The 20,151-nt window shown below is 38.9% G+C and overlaps 1 protein-coding gene across 3 annotated transcripts in view; it reads left to right on the top strand.

Annotated features, from left to right (window-relative positions):
• GLMN (glomulin, FKBP associated protein) overlaps positions 1-20,151 on the top strand; it is a 75,398-nt gene that overhangs the window by 32,860 nt on the left and 22,387 nt on the right. For all 3 annotated transcript variants that reach the window (XM_032247889.1, XM_032247890.1, XM_032247891.1), the window contains exons 14-16: positions 291-375; positions 1,491-1,600; positions 2,303-2,366. In XM_032247889.1, coding sequence (XP_032103780.1) covers positions 291-375; positions 1,491-1,600; positions 2,303-2,366 — 259 coding nt within the window. The remainder of the gene's footprint in view (positions 1-290; positions 376-1,490; positions 1,601-2,302; positions 2,367-20,151) is intronic.

Raw genomic sequence — 20,151 nt, 5'->3', positions numbered from 1 at the left:
TTTCTTGCCATGTTTAATTATTGTAACTATGTGCATAAAAATATTCATTGGTTTGATAGAAATGGCTTGTTGGAAGATCCAGTTATAAATAAGAATTTACCAGTTAGTGAGAGTAGAAACTATTACAGGTAACTTTGTAATTGGTTGATCACCTTGCTAATTACCATTACTTTGGGGTTTTTATTCTTAGAGGTAACACGTGGCCTCTTTGAATTTGTAAGACTTTTATCACCATTTAATTCTAATGCTGTCCAGGATAATTTCACATCTATTGTAAATTTACTTTCAAGGTGCTTATTGAATACTAGTCATCACTCAGGTGTGGAGGCTTTTATTATTCAAAATATCAAAAATCAAATTGACACATCATTAAAGGTAAGAACATAGCCAAAGTGTCAATTATTATTTTATTTCATAGTGTATATTTTATTTATTTATATGTAGAATACGTTAATGTGAGTTTTTGCTCTATCTCTAGTACTATTAATTAAATACTAATAAGACATTTTTTCCCCTGTTTCTACTATGTTTTAAAAACTCTGAATTCGGAAATTTTGTTAACTATAAGTTTAAATTCTTTGATCTTTCTTTTTTTTTTTTTTTTGAGACAAGGTTTTACTCCTGTCACCCAGGTTGGAGTGTAGTGTCACGATCTTGGCTGACTGCAGCCTCCACCTCCTGGGCTCAAGCAATCCTCCCATGTCAGCCTCCCAAGTAACTGGGACTACAGGCACCCACCACTGCGTCTAGCTAAATTTTGTTTTTGTAGAGATGGAGTTTCACCATGTTGCCCAGGCTTATCTCGAATTCCTGATCTCAAGTGATCCATCCACCTTGGCCTCCCAAAATGCTGGGATTATAGGTGTGAGTCACCACACTGGGCCTCTTTAAGCTGATATTATAGTTTCTTTTTGTTTTGGTATATGCTGCTGAAAAATGAATGAAAACTTAAGTCTCTTCTGTTTGTGAGTGCTCAGTAATTCTAAATGGAAAACAGTGCACCAGTGTTCTCAAGCTGGCAGGGTTTGTTCTTGGTATCTAGAAAGTGAATGAAAAATATGGAAATTAGGGTTTAAAAATGTGACTGGGTGCGGTGGCTCTCATCTGTAATCCCAATACTTTGGGAGGCCGAGGCAGGTGGATCACGAGGTCAGGAGTTTGAGACCAGCCTGGCCTACACGGCAAAACATGTCTCTATTAAAAATACAAAAATTAGCTGGGCGTGGTGGCGGGTGCCTTGCCTGTAATCCCAGCTACTGAGGCAGGAGAATCACTTGAACCCAGGAGGCAGAGGTTGCAGTGAGTCAAGATTGTGCCATTGCGCTCCATCCTGGGTGACAAGAGCAAAACTCCATCTGAAAAAAAAAAAAAAAAAAGAAATGTATTTTAAATGTGTAATTGTTTATTTTTGTAGTGTCATGGTATTAGAAAAGCACATGAATTATCAAGCTGTTATTTAAAGCCTTTCTCATTTTTCATTTGCTTTTCAGAGAACACATAACAAAAAATGGTTTACAGGACCACAGTTGATTTCCCTTCTTGATTTGGTACTCTTTCTCCCAGAGGGTGCGGAAACAGATTTACTGCAAAACTCAGATAGGTGAGGTGACCATTACTAAAATCCACATAGGAAATTCAGAATAAAATGTGAAACACCTGCTTAGGGAACCTCAAGTAATAAAATGTCTTTTCCTGTGATTTTTTGATCCATGGCTAATTCATTAAATTACATAAAGATTTTTCTTATTTAAGGGATTTGTTAATGTGTAGAAACAAAATTAAAAGCTCCTCTTTCTAGATGAATGATCAACACTATGATTTGATAGTTTTTATGTACCCAGCATTCCATAGAAATTTGCAAGGACAGTGTTTGTGCTTAAAACTAAAAATCTGTGTATATAATTTATGTGTTTAGGTTTTGTTGTTTTATTGTTTTCCAGGTCATTTTTTTCATACAGAACATATAATTTCAGTTTCAGTATATTGGAATGGATATTGAGAAATGGTTATAATCATGTAAAAAGTAATCTTAAAATTCAGAAAGCAAGAGGTGATATGCTTTCAAATATTAACAATAGCAAGAGTTTCTTTAAACAAGGATAATAATTTTCACAATTGTATGATTTGAACTTAAATAGAAAACAAGAATGATGTTATTCCTATATAAAAAGATATATTAATGGAAATAGTTTCTAATGGCACCTAATTATAAAAATATGCACAAAGTTTTAGCTTATTAATTGAGATTGCTGTTGACTATATAAAACCATACTGTAAAGTAATATATATTTTTAATTAACAGGATTATGGCTTCATTAAATTTATTGAGGTATTTGGTTATCAAAGATAATGAAAATGACAATCAAGTAAGTAAAGTATTTGAAAAGAAACTGTGAGTATATTCGAAAGGCATAAGGAATGTTTCAGATATTCTTGATCAGTACCTAAAGCCAATATTTAAACTTACCTAGCTATAAAGGCTGGGAAGAGTTGCCAACAATTATTCTGAAACCTGAAGTTAATTCCCAGGTACATTTACCCCCCAACACACCCAGCTTTCCTTTCCCTTTCCTATTGTACCTCTGCTTTCTTGCCAAAAGCACTTAGTACTGTTGGGTAGATAAGTCACAGGTTCTAAGTCAACTAACCTTGTGGAGCTCAATGTACATATGAGTGTCTTGTTCAGTTTCCTCCACCTGTAGCTCATGAGCTATATAAAATCATCTGATATTTTAATATTGCCTCATCAGACACGACAAATTGAAACATTTTCAGCACTAAAACAGAATTTGTTAATAGCACCTTTTAAATAATGGTTAGGAAGTTAGATTTTTAAAAAAATAACACATCATTAGAAGTATTTAATACATAGAAAACTATTTGAGGGAGATTTGTCATACAGTAAAATTATATTTGCTTTTTATCTTCTTTTTCTTCCCTTTTCTGGTAATTGCTTTCCCTATATATATCACCTCTATTAGCTAGAACTACCTGAATCATGTGTCATTAATTGGGTTTTTTTTTTTTTTTTAAGACGGTAGTAAAAGTAATTGATTTTTATATACAGATGCCGAAGAAATTTTTTTAATTAGGTAAATCATGATTTGGGATGAAAGTTTATGGGAAAAGTAGCAGTTTCTTTTCTTCCTGACAGATCCATAGTAGATTGAGTGATTTGACCCCATTGTTCATCCCCCTTCAGCTGAAAATAGTTAATTTGACATCATTGACTAGTGCTTACTCTATATAAGGTACTATTTTTTTTTAACACTTTCTTGTGAAAATTTTCAAATGTACAGCAAAGTTGAAAGAATTTTATAGTGATCATTGGTTTACCCACCACCTAGAGTGTATGATTCTACTGTACTTACTTCATCATGTATCTATTACTCCACCCTCTGTCCATGTCCATCACTCTTATCAGTCTTTTTTTTAAATGTATTTCAAAGTAAACTGCACACATCAGCATACTTTCTGCTAAATATTTCAGCATGTATTTCATTGAATTGATTATTTGTCTGTAGTTTTTCTGAGGTAAAATGTGCATAATGAAATGTTGAAATTTTAAGTGTATAAAATTCACTGAATTTTAACTAATTCATAGATCTATATTATCTAAACCCATGTGAATATAGAACATTTCCATCATCACAAGGCATTCCTCTTGCCCCTTCCCAGTTAATTCTGACCTCATTGGTCCACTCACCCCTGCCAGGGACAACCACTGTTCTGCCCAAGTGCTGTATATCATTTATTCTTCAGAGAGAGTCTCGTTCTCTTGCCCAGGCTGGATTACAGTGGTATAGTCATGGCTTACTGCAGCCTTGACCTCCTGGGCTCAAGAGATCCTCCTACTTCAGACTTCTAAAGTGGTAACTTCCAGACATGAGCCACCATGGCCAGCCAAGAAAAGTACTCCTTATTTTTCACTTTGCATAGATAATGCAGGTGAAAAAAAGATCATTAACTTACACAAGGGCAAACATCTAGAAAGTCGTAGAAATAGCTATGACCCCAGGCAGTGGCCAGAAGTTTCTAAATCACAAACTAAATCCTGATTCCTGAAGGAGCTTGTGATAAAAGCTATAATATAAAATTCAGCAATTGAGGCCCTGAGACTTCAGGAAGGTAGCCTTAGGGTAGGTTATGAGTTTTTACTTTTTTAGTAATCAAGAAAGGCTATACCTACTTGAGAGATTATCTGACTTGCCTGACAAAAAGAAAAGGCATCTTGTTGATTGGGATTGATAGATATGTTAGATATGGAACATAAGAGTAATACAAACACAGCAGATTGGTCTCTGCCTAGAGAGGGAAGACTTAAGAGCAGTTTTCCATTGTGTAGTGTCCACTATACTATTCACAGATAATTCCTCACTTTTGTTTGGCATGTACATTTTATGGTGAAAAAAAGGATACAGCCAGCCCATAGGACTTTTTTTTTTCCCCCAAAGAGACAGTGTCTCACTGTATTGCTCAAGCTGGGGTGCAGTGACACAGTCATGGCTCACTGCAGCCTCAAACTCCCCAGTTTAAATAATCCTCCCATGTCAGCCTCCCAAAGTGCTGCGATTACAGGCTTTTTTTTTTTTTTGAAGCAGAGTCTCACTCTGTCACTTAGGCTGGAGTGCAATGGCACGGTCTCAGCTCACTGCAATGTTCACTTCCCAGCTTCAAGCAATTCTCCTGCCTCAGCCTCCTGAGTAGCTGGGACTACAAGCAGGCACTACCACACCAGCGAATTTTTATATTTTTAGTAGAGATGGGGTTTCATCATGTTGCCCAGCTGGTCTCAAACTTCTGACCTCAAGTGATCTTCCTGCCTCCGCCTCTCAGAGTGCTGGGATTACAGGTGTTAGCCACTGTGCCCAGCCGACAGGCATTTCTTATTTAATGGATTTTAACAATTTTTCTAAGGGATCAGATATTCCAAATTATTGCTTTATAAGTTACCATAAGAATTATACCAGGGAAACTAGCAAAAATTCAGTCCAGGCCGGCAAACTGACCTCTTTTAGATGCTTGAGAGTCCGTCCATCTTGGAAACATTTCTTTCTTTTTTTTTTTTTTTTTTAAGTGCATTTTAGGTTTTGGGGTACATGTGAAGAACATGCAAGATTGTTGCATAGGTACACACGTGGCAGTGTGTTTTGCTGCCTTCTTCCCCATCACCTGTATCTGGCATTTCGCCCCATGCTATCTCTCCCCAACTCCCCACCCCCCACTGTCCCTCCCCCATTTCCCCCCAACAGACCCCAGTGTGCAGTGCTCCCCTCCCTGTGTCCATGTGTTCTCATTGTTGAACACCCGCCTATGAGTGAGAACATGCGGTGTTTGATTTTCTGCTCTTGTGTCAGTTGGCTGAGAATGATGGTTTTCAGGTTCACCCATGTCCCTATAAAGGACACGAACTCATCGTTTTTGATGGCTGCATAATATTCCATGGTGTATCTGTGCCACATTTTCCCTGTCCAGTCTATCATCAATGGGTATTTGGGTTGTTTCCAGGTCTTTGCTATTGTAAACAGTGCTGCAATGAACATTCATGTGCACGTGTCCTTATAATAGAACAATTTATAATCCTTTGGCTATATACCCAGTAACGGGATTGCTGGGTCAAATGGAATTTCTATTTCTAGGTCCTTGAGGAATCGCCACACTGTCTTCCACAATGGTTGAACTGATTTACACTCCCACCAACAGTGTAAAAGTGTTCCTATTTCTCCACATCCTCTCCAGCATCTGTTGTCTCCAGATTTTTTAATGATCGCCATTCTAACTGGCATGAGATGGTATCTCAATGTAGTTTTGATTTGCATTTCTCTGATGACCAGTGATGATGAGCATTTTTTCATATGCTTGTTGGCCTCATGTATGTCTTCTTTTGTAAAGTATCTGTTCATATCCTTTGCCCACTTTTGAATGGGCTTGTTAGTTTTTTTCTTATAAATCTGTTTTAGTTCTTTGTAAATTCTGGATATCAGCCCTTTGTCAGAGGGGTAAACTGCAAAAATTTTTTCCCATTCTGTTGGTTGCCGATTCACTCTAATGACTGTTTCTTTTGCTGTGCAGAAGCTGTGGAGTTTGATTGGTTCCCATTTGTCTATTGTGGCTTTTGTTGCCAATGCTTCTGGTGTTTTTGTCATGAAGTCCTTGCCTACACCTATGTCCTGAATGGTTTTGCCTAGATTTTCTTCTAGGGTTTTTATGGTGTTAGGTCTTATGTTTAAGTCTTTAATCCATCCGGAGTTAATTTTAGTGTAAGGTGTCAGGAAGGGGTCCAGTGTCTGCTTTCTGCACATGGCTAGCCAGTTTTCCCGACACCATTTATTAAACAGGGAATCCTTTCCCCATTGCTTGTTTTTTGTCAGGTTTGTCAAAGATCAGATGGTTATAGATGTGTTCTGTTGCTTCCGAGGCATCTGTTCTCTTCCATTGGTCTATATCTCTGTTTTGGTACCAGTACCACGCTGTTTTGATTACTGTAGCCTTCTAGTATAGTTTGAAGTCTGGTAGTGTGATGCCTCCTGCTTTGTTCTTTTTGCTTAGAATTGACTTGGCCATGCAGGCTCTCTTTTGGTTCCATATGAAGTTTAAGGTGGTTTTTTCCAGTTCTGTGAAGAAGGTCATTGGTAGCTTGATGGGGATAGCGTTGAATCTGTAAATTACTTTGGGCAGTATGGCCATTTTCACGATATTGATTCTTCCTAAACAGGAACATGGAATGTTTTTCCACCTGTTTGTTTCCTCTCTTATTCATTGAGCAGTGTCTTGTAGTTCTCCTTGAAGAGGTCCTTTATGTTCCTTGTTACTTGTATTCCTAGATATTTTATTCTCTTTGTGGCAATTGTGAATGGCAGTTTGTTCTTGATACGGTTCTCTTTAAGTCTGTTATTGGTGTATAGGAATGATTGTGATTTTTGCACATTGATTTTATATCCTGAGACTTTGCTGAAGTTGCTTATCAGTTTCAGGAGATTTTGGGCTGAGGCGATGGGGCCGTCTAGATACACAATCATGTCATCTGCAAATAAAGACAATTTGACTTCCTCCTCTCCTATTTGAATACCCTTTATTTCTTTTTCTTGCCTGATTGCTCTGGCTAGAACTGCCAGTACTATATTGAATAGGAGTGGTGAGAGAGGACATCCTTGTCTAGTGCCAGATTTCAAAGGGAATGCTTCCAGTTTTTGCCCATTCAGTATGATATTGGCTGTTGGTTTGTCGTAAATAGCTTTTATCATTTTGAGATATGTTCCATCAATACCTAGTTTATTGAGCGTTTTTAGCCTAAAGGGCTGTTGAATTTTGTCAAAGGCCTTCTCTGCATCTATTGAGATAATCATGTGGTTTTTGTCTTTGGTTCTGTTTATGTGGTGAATTACGTTTATAGACTTGCATATGTTGAACCAGCCTTGCATCCCTGGGATGAAGCCTACTTGATCATGGTGGATTAGCTTTTTGATGTGCTGTTGCAATCAGCTTGCCAGTATTTTATTGAAGATTTTTGCGTCTATGTTCATCATGGATATTGGCCTGAAGTTTTCTTTTCTTGTTGAGTCTCTGCCATGTTTTGGTATCAGGATGATGTTGGTCTCACAAAATGATTTGGGGAGAATTCCCTCTTTTTGTATTGTTTGGAATAGTTTCAGAAGGAATGGTACCAGCTCCTCTTTGTATGTCTGGTAGAATTCAGGTGTGAACCCGTCTGGACCTGGGCTTTTTTTGGGTGGTAGGCTCTTAATTGCTGCCTCAACTTCAGACCTAGTTATGGGTCTTTTCAGGGTTTCGGCTTCTTCCCGGTTTAGGCTTGGGGAGGAGGCAAGTGTCCAGGAATTTATCCATTTCTTCCAGATTTACTAGCTTATGTGCATAGAGTTGTTTTTAATAATCTCTGATGATGCTTTGAATTTCTGTGGAATCTGTGGTGATATCCCCTTTATCGTTTTTTATTGCATCAATTTGGTTATTCTCTCTTTTCTTTTTTATTAATATGGCTAGTGGTCTGTCTATTTTGTTGATCTTTTCGAAAAATCAGCTCCTGGATTTATTGATTTTTTTGAAGGGTTTTTTGTGTCTCTATCTCCTTCAGTTCTGCTCTGATCTTAGCTATTTCCTGTCTTCTGCTAGATTTTGAGTTTTTTTGGTCTTGCTCCTCTAGCTCTTTCAATTTTGACGATAGGGTGTCAATTTTTGACCTCTCCTTGCTTCTCATGTGGGCACTTATTGCTATATATTTTCCTCTAGAGACTGCTTTAAATGTGTACCAGAGATTCTGGTATGTCGTGTCTTCATTCTCATTGGTTTCGAAGAACATCTTTATATATGCCTTCATTTCATTGTTTATCCAGTCAACATTCAAGAGCAAGTTGTTCAGTTTCCATGAAGCTGTGCAGTTCTGAGTTATGTTTTTGAATTCTGAGTTCTAACTTGATTGCACTGTGGTCTGAGAGACCGTTTGTTATGATTTCCGTTCTTTTGCATTTGCTGAGGAGTGATTTACTCCTGATTATGTGGTCAATTTTGGAGTAGGTGTGATGTGGTGCTGAGAAGAATGTATATTCTGTGGATTTAGGGTGGAGAGTTCTGTAAATGTCTATTAGGTTAGCTTGTTCCAGGTCTGAGTTCAACTCCTGGATATCCTTGTTAATTTTCTGTCTGGTTGATCTGTCTGATATTGACAATGGGGTGTTAAAGTCACCCAGTATAATTGTGTATGAGTCTAAGTCTCTTTGTAAGTCATTAAGAACTTGCCTTATGTATCTGGGTGCTCCTTTATTGGGTGCGTATATATTTAGGATCGTTAGCTCTTCTTGTTGCATTGATCCTTTTACCATTATGTAATGTCCTTCTTTGTCTCTTTTGATCTTTGTTGCTTTAAAGTCCATTTTATCAGAGATGAGAATTGCCACTCCTGCTTTTTTTTTTTTGCTCTCCATTTGCTTGGTAAATCTTCCTCCATCCCTTTATTTTGATCCTTTGTGTATCCTTGCATGTGAGATGGGTTTCCTGGATACAGCACACTGATGAATTTTGGCTTTTTATCCAATTTGCCAGTCTGTGTCTTTTGATTGGGGCATTTAGTCCATTTACATTTAGTGTTAATATTGTTATGTGTGAATTTGATACTGCCGTTTTGGTGCTAGCTGGCTGTTTTGCCCAGTAGTTAATACAGATTCTTCATTGTGTTGATGCTCTTTACCATTTGCTAGGCTTTGGGAGTGGCTGATACTGGTTGTTCCTTTATATGTGTAGAGCCTCTTTCAGGAGCTCTTGTAAAGCAGGCCTGGTGGTGACAAAATCTCTGAGTACTTGCTTGTTTGCAAAGGATTTTATTTTTCCTTCACTTATGAAGCTTAGTTTGGCTGGATATGATATTCTGGGTTGAAAGTTCTTTTCTTTAAGCATGTTGAATATTGGCCCCCACTCTCTTCTAGCTTGTAGGGTTTCTGCCGAGAGATCTGCTTGAGTCTGATGGGCTTCCCTTTATGGGTAACCCGACCTTTCTCTCTGGCTGCCCTTAGCATTTTCTCCTTGATCTCAACCCTGGTGAATGTGACGATTATGTGCCTTGGGGTCGCTCTTCTTGAGAAATATCTTTGTGGTGGTCTCTGTATTTCCTGGACTTGAATATTGGCCTGCCTTGCTAGGTTGGGGAAGTTTTCCTGGATAATATCCTGAAGAGTATTTTCCAGCTGGGATTCATTCTCTTCGTCGCTTTCAGGTACACCTATCAAACGTAGATTAGGTCTTTTCACATAGTCCCACATTTCTTGGAGATTTTGTTCATTCCTCTTTCCCCTTTTTTCTCTAATCATGTCTTCTCACTTTATTTCATTGAGTTGATCTTCGACCTCTGATATCCTTTCTTCTGCTTAGTCAATTCGGCTGTTGAAAGTTGTGCATGCTTCGCGAAGTTCTCATGTTGTGTTTTTCAGCTCCATCAATTCACTTATGTTACTTTCTAATTTGTCCATTCTCGTTAGCATTTCATCAAATCTTTTTTCAAGGTTCTTAGTTTCTTTGCATTGGGTTAGAATATGTTCTTTCAGCTCACAGAAGTTTCTTACTACCCACCTTCTGAAGCCTGATTCAGTCATTTCATCACACTCATTCTCCATCCAAGCTTGTTCCCTTGCTGGTGATGAGTTGTGATCCCTTACAGGAGGAGAGGTTTTCTGGTTTCGGGTGTTTTCATCCTTTTTACGCTGGTTTCTTACCATCTTTATGTATTTATCTACCAGTCGTCTTTGTAGTTGCTGACTTTCAGATTGGGTCTCTGAGTGGACGTTCTGTTTGTTGATGATGAAGTTATTTTGTTTCTTAGTTTTCCTTCTAACAGTCTGGCCCCTCTGCTGTAGGACTGCTGAGGTCCACCCCAGGCCCTGCTTGCCTGGGGATCACCTGCAGCAGCTGCAGAACAGTAAGGGTTGCTACCAGTTTCTTCTGCTGCTATCTTTGTCCCAGAAGGATACCCGCCAAATGTCTGTCTGATCTCTCCTTTATGAGGTGACTCTTTGGATATACAGGGGTCAGGGAGCTGCTTGAGGAGACAGTCTGTCCTTTATAGGAGCTCAAGTCCTGAGTTGTGAGCTCCATTGTTCATTCAGAGCTGCCGGGCAGGTACGTTTAGGTGTGCTGTAGCAGAACTCATAAACCGCTTTTTGTTCCTAGGTGCTCTGTCCCAGGAAGTTGGGGCTTTATTTATGAGTTTCCGTTGTGCTGCTGCCTTTTTTTTTTTTTTTTCCTCAGGGCTGCCCTGCCCAGCAAGGAGGCAGCCTAGTCACTGTCTGCCTGCAGAGGCTTTACTGAGCTGCTGTGGGCTCCGCCCAGCTGCCGTGTGAACTTCCCTGCAGTCCTGTTTATATGGGTGTAGTTAGAACTGCCTCGGCAATCGTGGCCCACCTCTGTATTGGCAGACTCTCTCTGTAATGGCAGGTCGCCTGGGCAATGGCGGGTTGCTTTGGCAACGGCAGGCAGCCTCAGCAATGGTGGGTTGCCTTGGCAATGGCAAGCTGCCTCAGCCATGGCGGACTACCTCCGTAGTGGTGGAGTGCCTTTGTAATGGCGGACACCCCTTCCCCACTGAGCTGGACCATTCCCGGTTCAGCTGCACTTGCTGTGAAACTCAATCCAGAGAGTTTCTGATTGCCATTCCTTTGTGGGGTTGGGTCAGCCGAGCCTGGTCACCTGGCTCCCTGCCTCAGAGCCTTTTGACTCTATCCCAGATGTTCCAGTCGCCTGTTGAAAGGGCGCCAGGATCTGTGTTTTTTCCCATGCAGTGACTCACTGTGCTGGCTTAAACAGCGGCACTGGGATTCGTGGTGCTTTTTTTTTGCCCAGGAATCCCCTGGCCTGGCTCCCTGTTCAGACCCCTCTTTAATCAGATGAATGGGCGACTTCCCGGGGTTCCAATCCCCAGTCAAAAGGGCCCCCGGACCAGTGTATTTTGTACGGAGAACTGCCGGCCGGGACAAAGCAGCCGCGCCAACCAAAAGAACCACGCCAGCCAAAATAGCCATGCTGGCGACCCATGGGGCTCCTCCACCTGGGAATCTCCTGGTCCATGGGCAATAAAAATGTGGCATCCACTCACTCTGTGCGCTTTCACTGGGAGCTGCAACTCCGAGCTGTTTGTAAACGGCCATCTTTGGAAAACCTCCAGAAACATTTCTTGCAAGTGCAATACAATAGGTCTTGTGTATAATTGAGAGGCAAATATGACCACTGTGGTTAATCAAAACTGAATTATAGTTTGAGGTTTTTGGAAGCTTTTGTTAAAGAAAAAACAAAATGATGCTCTGGTGATGCTGAAATATAGGGAATTTTTTTCAAAAGGACTCCTACCGCTACCTATTTTTGAGCATTTAAGTGTGCTAAGAAGGTAATTAGTCAGATGAAAAGCTGAAACACAGTCAGAAATGTGAACAGGAAGATTAAATAAGAACAGAATCATATTCAAATACAACGACAACAAAGTGATAATCGAATAATCCATTGCTTTTTTTTTTTTTTTTTTTGCTACTTTGGGTTACTGTCAACTGATGTATTCTTTCATAAGCCATCCTTCCTCACCCTACAGTAGGTTCCTCTTGTATCTTCTTGCTTAAGTTTCAGACACCTTCTCCTACTCTTTGGTTTCATATAACTTTTTAAAATATTATACTACAAACATGCTTCCATCTTTACTGGTAAAACCAACCTAGTTTTATACCAAATATTCTCTATTTGGAGGGTATCTTTAAATAATTATTGGTTGTTTTGAATTATAATAATTTATTCTAGTACATATCCCATAATTATGTTATCCCTTACCTTCCATCCTGTGTACTCCTATCTTTTTCCATCCATTTACTCATTCTTTTTTCTAAAAAAACTTATGTAAAATGAAAGCAGCGACAAGGAAAACAATGAGATGGCAAAGGCCACACATATCAGGGATTTCAAAATTTAATTGTTTAATATATGGGTGTATATGCTTTTCATTTAGGAAAAAATTATATCTTGTATAGTAAATATACATAAGAGTCTATATAATCCATATTTTGGGCGCTCATGTAAGTTTTTTTTTTTTTAATACTTTAAGTTCTGAGATACATGTGCAGAACGTGCGTGTTTGTCACATAGGTATACATGTGCCATGGTGGTTTGCTGCATCCATCAACCCATCATCTACATTAGGTATTTCTTCTAATGCTATCCCTCCCCAGCCCCCTACCCCCCGACAGGCCCTGGTGTGTCATGTTCCCCTCCCTGTGTCCATGTGTTCTAATTGTTCAACTCCCACTTATGAATGAGATCATGGGGTGTTTGGTTCTCTGCTCCTGTGCTAGTTTGCTGAGAATGATGATATCCAGCATCATCCATGTCCCTGCAGAAGACATGAACTCATCCTTTTTTATGGCTGCATACTGTTCTGTAGTGTATATGTGCCACATTTTCTTTATCCAGTCTATTATTGATAGGCATTGCGGTTAGTTCCAACTCTTTGCTATTGTGAATAGTGCTGAAGTAAACACACATGTGCATGTGTCTTTATAGAAGAATGATTTATAACCCTTTGGGTATATACCCAGTAATGGGATTGCTGGGTCAAATGGTTTTTCTGGTTCTAGATCCTTGAGGAATCACCACACTATTTTTCACAACGGTTGAACTAATTTACACTCCCAACAGTGTAAAAGTTTTCCTATTTTCCACACCCTCTCCAGCATCTGTTGTTTCCTGACTTTTTAATGATCACCATTCTAACTCATATGAGGTGGTATCTCAGTGTGGTTTTGACGTGCTTTTCTCTAATGGCCAGTGATGATGAGCTTTTTTGCGTATGTTTTTTGGCCACATAAATGTCTTCTTTTGAGAAGTGTCTGTTCATGTCCTTTGCCCACTTTTTGATGGGGTTGTTTTTTTACTGTAAATTTGTTTAAGTTCTTTGTAGATTCTGGATATTAGCCCTTTGTCAGATGGATAGATTGAAAGAATTTTTCTCCCATTCTGTAGGTTGCCTGTTCACACTGATGATAATTTCTTTTACTGTACAGAAGCTCTTTAGTTTAATTAGATCCCATTTGTCAATTTTGGCTTTTATTGTCATTGCTTTTGGTGTTTTCGTCTTTGCACATGCCTATGTCCTGAATGGTATTGACTAGGTTTTCTTTTAGAGTTTTTATGGTTTTACATTTAAGTCTTTAATCCATCAGAGTTAGTTTTTTTATGAGGTGTAAGGAAGGGGTCCAGTTTCAGTTTTCTGCATATGGCTAGTCAGTTTTCCCAACACCATTTATTAAATAGGAATCCTTTCCCCATGGCTTGTTGTTGTCAGGTTTGTGAAAGATCAGATGGTTGTAGATGTGTGGCATTATTTCTGAGGCCTTTGTTCTGTTCCATTGGTCTATATATCTGTTTTGGTGCCAGTACCATGCTGTTTTGGTGACTGTAGCCTTTTAGTATAGTTTGAAGTCAAGTAGCGTGATGCCTCCAGCTTTGTTCTTTTTTGCTTAGGATTTTGTGGCTATATGGGCTCTTTTTTTGGTTTCATATGAAACTTAAAGTAGTTTTTTCTAAGTCTGAAGAAAGTAAATGGTAGCTTGATAGGGATAGCATTGAATCTATAAATTACTTTGGGCACTGTGGCCATTTTCACAATATTAATTCTTCTTATCTGTGAGCATGGAATGTTTTTCCATTTGTTTGTATCCTCTCTTACTTCCTTGAGCAGTAGTTTGTAGTTCTCCTTGAAGAGGTCCTTCACGTCTCTTGTAAGTTGTATTCCTAGGTATTTTATTCTCTTTGTAGCAATTGTGAATGGGAGTTCACTCATGATTTGGCTGTTTGTCTATTATTGGTGTATAGGAATGCTTGTGAATTTTGCCCATTTAATTTGTATCCTGAGACTTTGCTGAAGTTGCTTATCAGCTTAAGGAAATTTTGAACTGAGGTGATGGGGTTTTCTAAATATACAATCATGTCATCCGCAAATAGAGACAATTTGAATTCCTGTCTTCCTATTTGAATACCCCTTATTTCCTTTTCTTGCCTGATTGCCCTGGCCAGAACTTCCAATACTATGTTGAATAGGAGCAGTGTGAGGGAGGGCATCCTTGTCTTGTGCTGGTTTTCAAAGGGAACGCTTCATTTTTGCCTGTTCATTGTGATATTGGCTGTAGGTTTGTCATAAATAGTTCTTATTATTTTGACATATGTTCCATGTTCCATTAACAACTAGTTTATTGAGAGTTTTTAGCATGAAGGACTGCTGAATTTTATCAAAGGCCATTTCTGCATCTGTTGAAATAATTATGTGGGTTTTGTCATTAGTTCTGTTTATGTGGTGGATTATGTTTATTGATTTCCATGTGTTTAACCGGCCATGCATCCCTGGGATGAAGCCAACTTGATCATGGTAGATGAGCTTTTTGATGTGCTGCTGGATTCAGTTTGCGAGTATTTTATTGAGGATTTTCACATTGATGTTCATTAGGGATATTGGCCTGAAATTTTCTTTTTTAGTTATGTCTCTGCCAGGTTTTGGTATCAGGATGATGCTGGCCTCATAAAATGAGTTAGGGAGGAGTACCTCTTTTCTATTATTTGGAATTGTTTCACAAGGAATGGTACTAGCTCCTCTTTGTACCTCTGGTAGAATTTGGCTGTGAATCTTTCTGGTCCTGGGCTTTTTTTGGTTGGTAAGCTATTAATTACTGCCTCAATTTCAGAACTTGCTATTAGTCGCAGGAATTTGACTTCTTGGTTTAGTCTTGGGAGGGTGTATGTGTCCAGGAATTTACCCATTTCTTCTAGATTTTCTAGTTTGTCTGCATAGAAGTGTTTATAGTATTCTCTGATTATAGTTTGCATTTCTGTGGGATCAGTGGTGATATCCCCGTTATCATTTTTTATTGTGTCTATTTGATTCTTCTCTGTTTTCTTCTTTATTAATCTGGCTAGCAGTCTATCTATTTTGTTAATCTTTTCAAAAAACCAGCTCCAGGATTCATTGATTTATTTTTTTGAAGGGTTTTTTTGTGTCTCTATCTCCTTGAGTTCTGCTCTGATCTTAGTTATTTCTTCTCTCCTGCTAGCTTTTGAATTTGTTTGCACTTGCTTCTCTAGTTCTTTTGTTACATTAGGGTGTCAATTTTAGATCTTTCCCACTTTTTCCTGTGGGCATTTTAGGGCTATACATTTTCCTTTAAACACTGCTAGCCCTGTCCTGGAGATTCTGATACATTGTGTCTTTGTTCTCATTGGTTTCAAATAACTTATTTATTTTTGCCTTTATTTCATTATTTAGCTAGTAGTCGTTCAGGAGCAGGTTGTTCAGTTTCCATGTAGTTGTGCAGTATTGAGTGAGTCTCTTGAGTTCTAATTTGATTGCACTGTGGTCTGAGAGACTGTTATGATTTCTGTTCTTTTGCATTTGCTGAGGAGTGTTTTACTTCCAATTATATGGTCAATTTTAGAATAAGTGAAATGTGGTACTGAGAAGAATGTATATCCTGTTGATTTGGGGTAGAGTGTTCTTGTAGATGTCTCAGGTCTTCTTGGTCCAGAGCTGAGTTCAAGTCCCAAATATCCTTGTTAATTTTCTGCCTTGTTTATCTAATATTGATAGTGGGATGTTAAAGTCTCCCACTATTATTGTGTAGGAGTCTATATGTCTCTTTGTAGGTATCTAAGAACTTGGTTTATGAATCTGGGTTCTCCAGTATTGGGTGCATACATATTTAGGAGAGTTAGCTCTTCTTGTTGCACTGACCCCTTCACCATTATGTAATGCCCTTTTTTGTCTCTTTTGATCTTTGTTGGTTTAAAGTCTGTTTTATCCGAGACTAGGATTGCAACCACTGCTTTTTTATTTTCTTATTTATTTATTTTTTGCTTTCTATTTGCTTGGTAAATATTCCTCCATCCCTTTACCTTGAGCCTTTTTGTATCTTTGCACGTGAGATGGGTCTCCTGAATGCAGCACACTGATGGATCTTGACTCTATCCAATTTGCCAGTCTGTGTCTTTTCATTGGGGTATTTAGTCCATTTATATTTAAGGTTAATATTGTTATGTGTGAATTTGATCCTGTCGTTATGATGTTAGCTGCTTATTTTGCCTGTTAGTTGATGCAGTTTCTTCATAGTGTTGATGGTCTTTACAATTTGGTATGTTTTTGCAGTGGCTGATACCGGTTTTTCCTTCCCATATTTAGTCTTTCATTCAGGAGCTCTTGTAAGGCAGGCCTGGTGGTGACAAAATCTCTCAGCATTTGCTTGTCTGTAAAGGATTTTATTTCTCCTTTGCTTATGAAGCCTAGTTTAGCTAGATATGAAATCCTGGGTTGAAAATTCTTTTCTTTAAGGATGTTGAATATTGGTCCCCACTCTCTTCTGGTTTGTAGGATTTCTGCAGAGAGATCCACTGTTAGTCTGATTGCCTTCCCTTTGTGGGTAAACCAACCTTTCTCTCTGGCTGCCCTTAACAATTTTTCTTTCACTTCAACCTTGATGAATCTGACGACTATGTATTTTGGGGTTGCTCTTCTTGAGGAATATCTTTGTGGTGTTCTCTGTATTTCCTGAATTTGAACGTTGGCCTGTCTCACTAGGTTGGGGGAGTTATCCTGAATAATATGCTGCAGAATGTTTTCCAACTTGGTTCCATTCTCCCCGTCACCTTCAGCTACACCAATCAAATATAGGTTTGGTTTTTTCACATAGTCCTGTATTTCTTGGAGGCTTTGGTCATTCCTTTTCATTATTTTTTCTCTAATCTTGTCTTCACGCTTTGTTTCACTAAGTTGATCTTCCATCTCTGATATCCTTTCTTCTGCTTGATCAATTTGGCTATTGGTACTTCTGTATGCTTCATGAAGTTCTCATGTTGTTTTTCAGCTCCATCACGTCATGTATGTTCTTCCCTACACTGGTTGTTCTAGACAGCTGTTTCTCTAACCTTTTTTCAAGGTTCTTAGCTTCCTTGCTTTGGGTTAGAATGTGCTCGTTTTGCTCCAAGGAGTTTGCTATTACCTACCTCTGAAGCCTACTTGTGTCAGTTCATCAAACTCATTCTCCTCCCAGTTTTGTTTCCTTGCTGACAAGGAGTTGTAATCCTTTGGAGGAGAGGCATCCTGGTTTTTGGAATTTCCAGCCTTTTTTCACTGGTTTCTCCCCATCTTCATGGATTTGTCTACCTTTGGTCTTTGATATTGGTGACTTTTGGATAGGATTTCCAAGTGGACATTTTTTTGTTGATGTTGATGCTATTCCTTTCTGTTTTAGTCTTCCTTCTAACAGGCCCCTCTGCTGCAGGTCTGCTGAAGTTTGCAGGAGGTCCACTGCAGACCCTGTTTGCCTGGGTATCGCCAGTGGAGGCTGCAGAACAGCAAAGATTTTTGCCTGTTTTTCCTCTGGAAGCTTCGTCCCAGAGTGGGACCTGCCAGATGCCAGCTGGAGCTCTCCTGTGTGAGGTGTCTGTCGACCCCTGCTGGGAGGTGTCTCTCCTTCAGGAGGCACGGGGGTCAAGGACCCACTTGAGGAGGCAGTCTGTTCCTTATCAGAGCTCGAATGCTATGCTGGGAGAACTACTGCTCTTTTCAGAGCTGGCAGGCAGGAACATTTAAGTCTGCTTAAGCTGTGCCCACAGCCGCCTCTTCCTCCACCTGCTCTATCCCAGCGAGATGTGAGTTTTATCTATAAGCCCCTGATTCCGGCTGCTGCCTTTCTTTCAGAGATTCCCTGCCCAGAGAGGAGTTAAGTTGTTTTTTTAAATTTCCCTTTCTATTTAAGATTTAGGGGGTATATGTGCAGGTATGTTACAAGGGCATACTGCATGTTGTTTCTTTGTCTAAGATAAAAGATATCCATGAAATATTTGCAGAAGCCGGGCGCGGTGGCTCAAGCCTGTAATCCCAGCACTTTGGGAGGCTGAGGCGGGTAGATCACGAGGTCAAGAGATCGAGACCATCCTGGTCAACATGGTGAAACCCCATCTCTACTAAAAATACAAAAAATTAGCTGGGCATGGTGGTGCGTGCCTGTAATCCCAGCTACTCAGGAGGCTGAGGCAGGAGAATTGCCTGAACCCAGGAGGCGGAGGTTGCGGTGAGCCGAGATCGCGCCATTGCACTCCAGCCTGGGTAACATGAGTGAAACTCCGTCTCAAAAAAAAAAAAAAAATATATATATATATATATATATATATATATATTTGCAGAGCTGGATGGCTTCTATACAAATTAGGAGAAAGGGGAAACCTGGGTCTTGTTCATGTGTTTTTCTTTCTTCATTACTATAATTGACTGTGTTCTTTGCAGGGTTCCTGTCTGTTCTGGCAGTAAATTTCATCATAGTGCAGAACTGCCTAGTCTTCCTTTTGTGAGATATACTGCAGTGAATTTTGAAATGTGTAGTTTTAAGCCTTGGAACAGGAAAGATTTCAGAACTATCAGTGAATGTCCTTGGGTATGAAATTAAAAGCAGGTATTTTTGAACATTTCAAATTTTTAATTATTAGAACTATATTTAAAATCTTAATTTCCTTTTTCTAAACATTGAGAGATTCTAAGAAATCTTAAAATGTCATTTTCTTTTTGGTATTTATTTCTTTAAAAAATATCTGGTAACTTTAATGAGAGAGAGAAAAAAATATTCTCACAGTTTCTTCACTCCTACATGCTTCTAAAAATATTACAGTTTATCATATGAAAAATTTGTGGAATTATGCTGAACAGAATATGTAAAAAATTTCTTTAGCCTACTTTTGGCATGTGTTTTTATTACCTGAAGTTTTATGATTATGGGCTATTGCCATTGAAAACAGCTAAGGTTTTAATATTTAAAGATCTACATTTACATTGTCCAATACAGTAGACAGTAGACACTTGTGTCTATTTAAATTTATGCTGATTAATCTTTTTTTTTTTTTTTTTTTTTCCTTTTGAGACTGGGTCTTACTCTATAGCCCAGGCTGGAGTGCAGTGGCACAATCACAGCACACTGCAATATCAACCTCCTTTGCTCAGGTGATCCTCCCACTTTAGCCTCCCTAGTAGCTGGGACTACAGATGCAAGCCACCACGCATGTCTAGTTTTTTGTTTTTTCTCGAGACAGGGTTTCACTCTTCCCCAGGCTGCAATGCCATCATGCAGTCATGGCTCACTGCAGCCTCAAACTCCTGGGCTCAAGTGGTTCTCCTGCCTCAGCCTCCCAGAGTGTTAGGATTACAGGCATGAGCCACTTAGCCTATAATTTTTAATTAACAAATTCAGTTCCTCAGTGGCATTGGACAATGCTGTTGTAGGTCATTGTTTCTCAATATGTGGTTCTAATCAAAATCACTGGAACATTTTTTGTTTTAAATAAATGCAAATTACTGGGTTCAGCTCCAGATTTACTCAATCAAAACCTCTGAGTAAAGCATGGAAATCTATATTTTTAACTAACAGAGATGTTTGAGAACCTCCATATATTATGAATTCTGAGTAAAATCTATTTTATGAGGTATCATTTTCTATGATAAAGAATAATATTGGTTAGCTATTTAAAACTGAAAAATTGATTGGTATACATTAAAACTTGTGGGATACAGCTACACTGGTACTTAGTGAAAAATTTCCAAATTTAAATTCTTCTATTAGGAGACTGGAAATTACTGAGTGA

This window comes from Sapajus apella, unplaced genomic scaffold (genome assembly GCF_009761245.1).
Source record: "Sapajus apella isolate SASKATOON/1434 unplaced genomic scaffold, GSC_monkey_1.0 scaffold64, whole genome shotgun sequence".
NCBI lineage: Eukaryota > Metazoa > Chordata > Mammalia > Primates > Cebidae > Sapajus > Sapajus apella.
The sequence above is the reverse complement of the archived record's forward strand: the minus strand, read 5'-3'. Positions and strand labels throughout refer to the sequence as shown.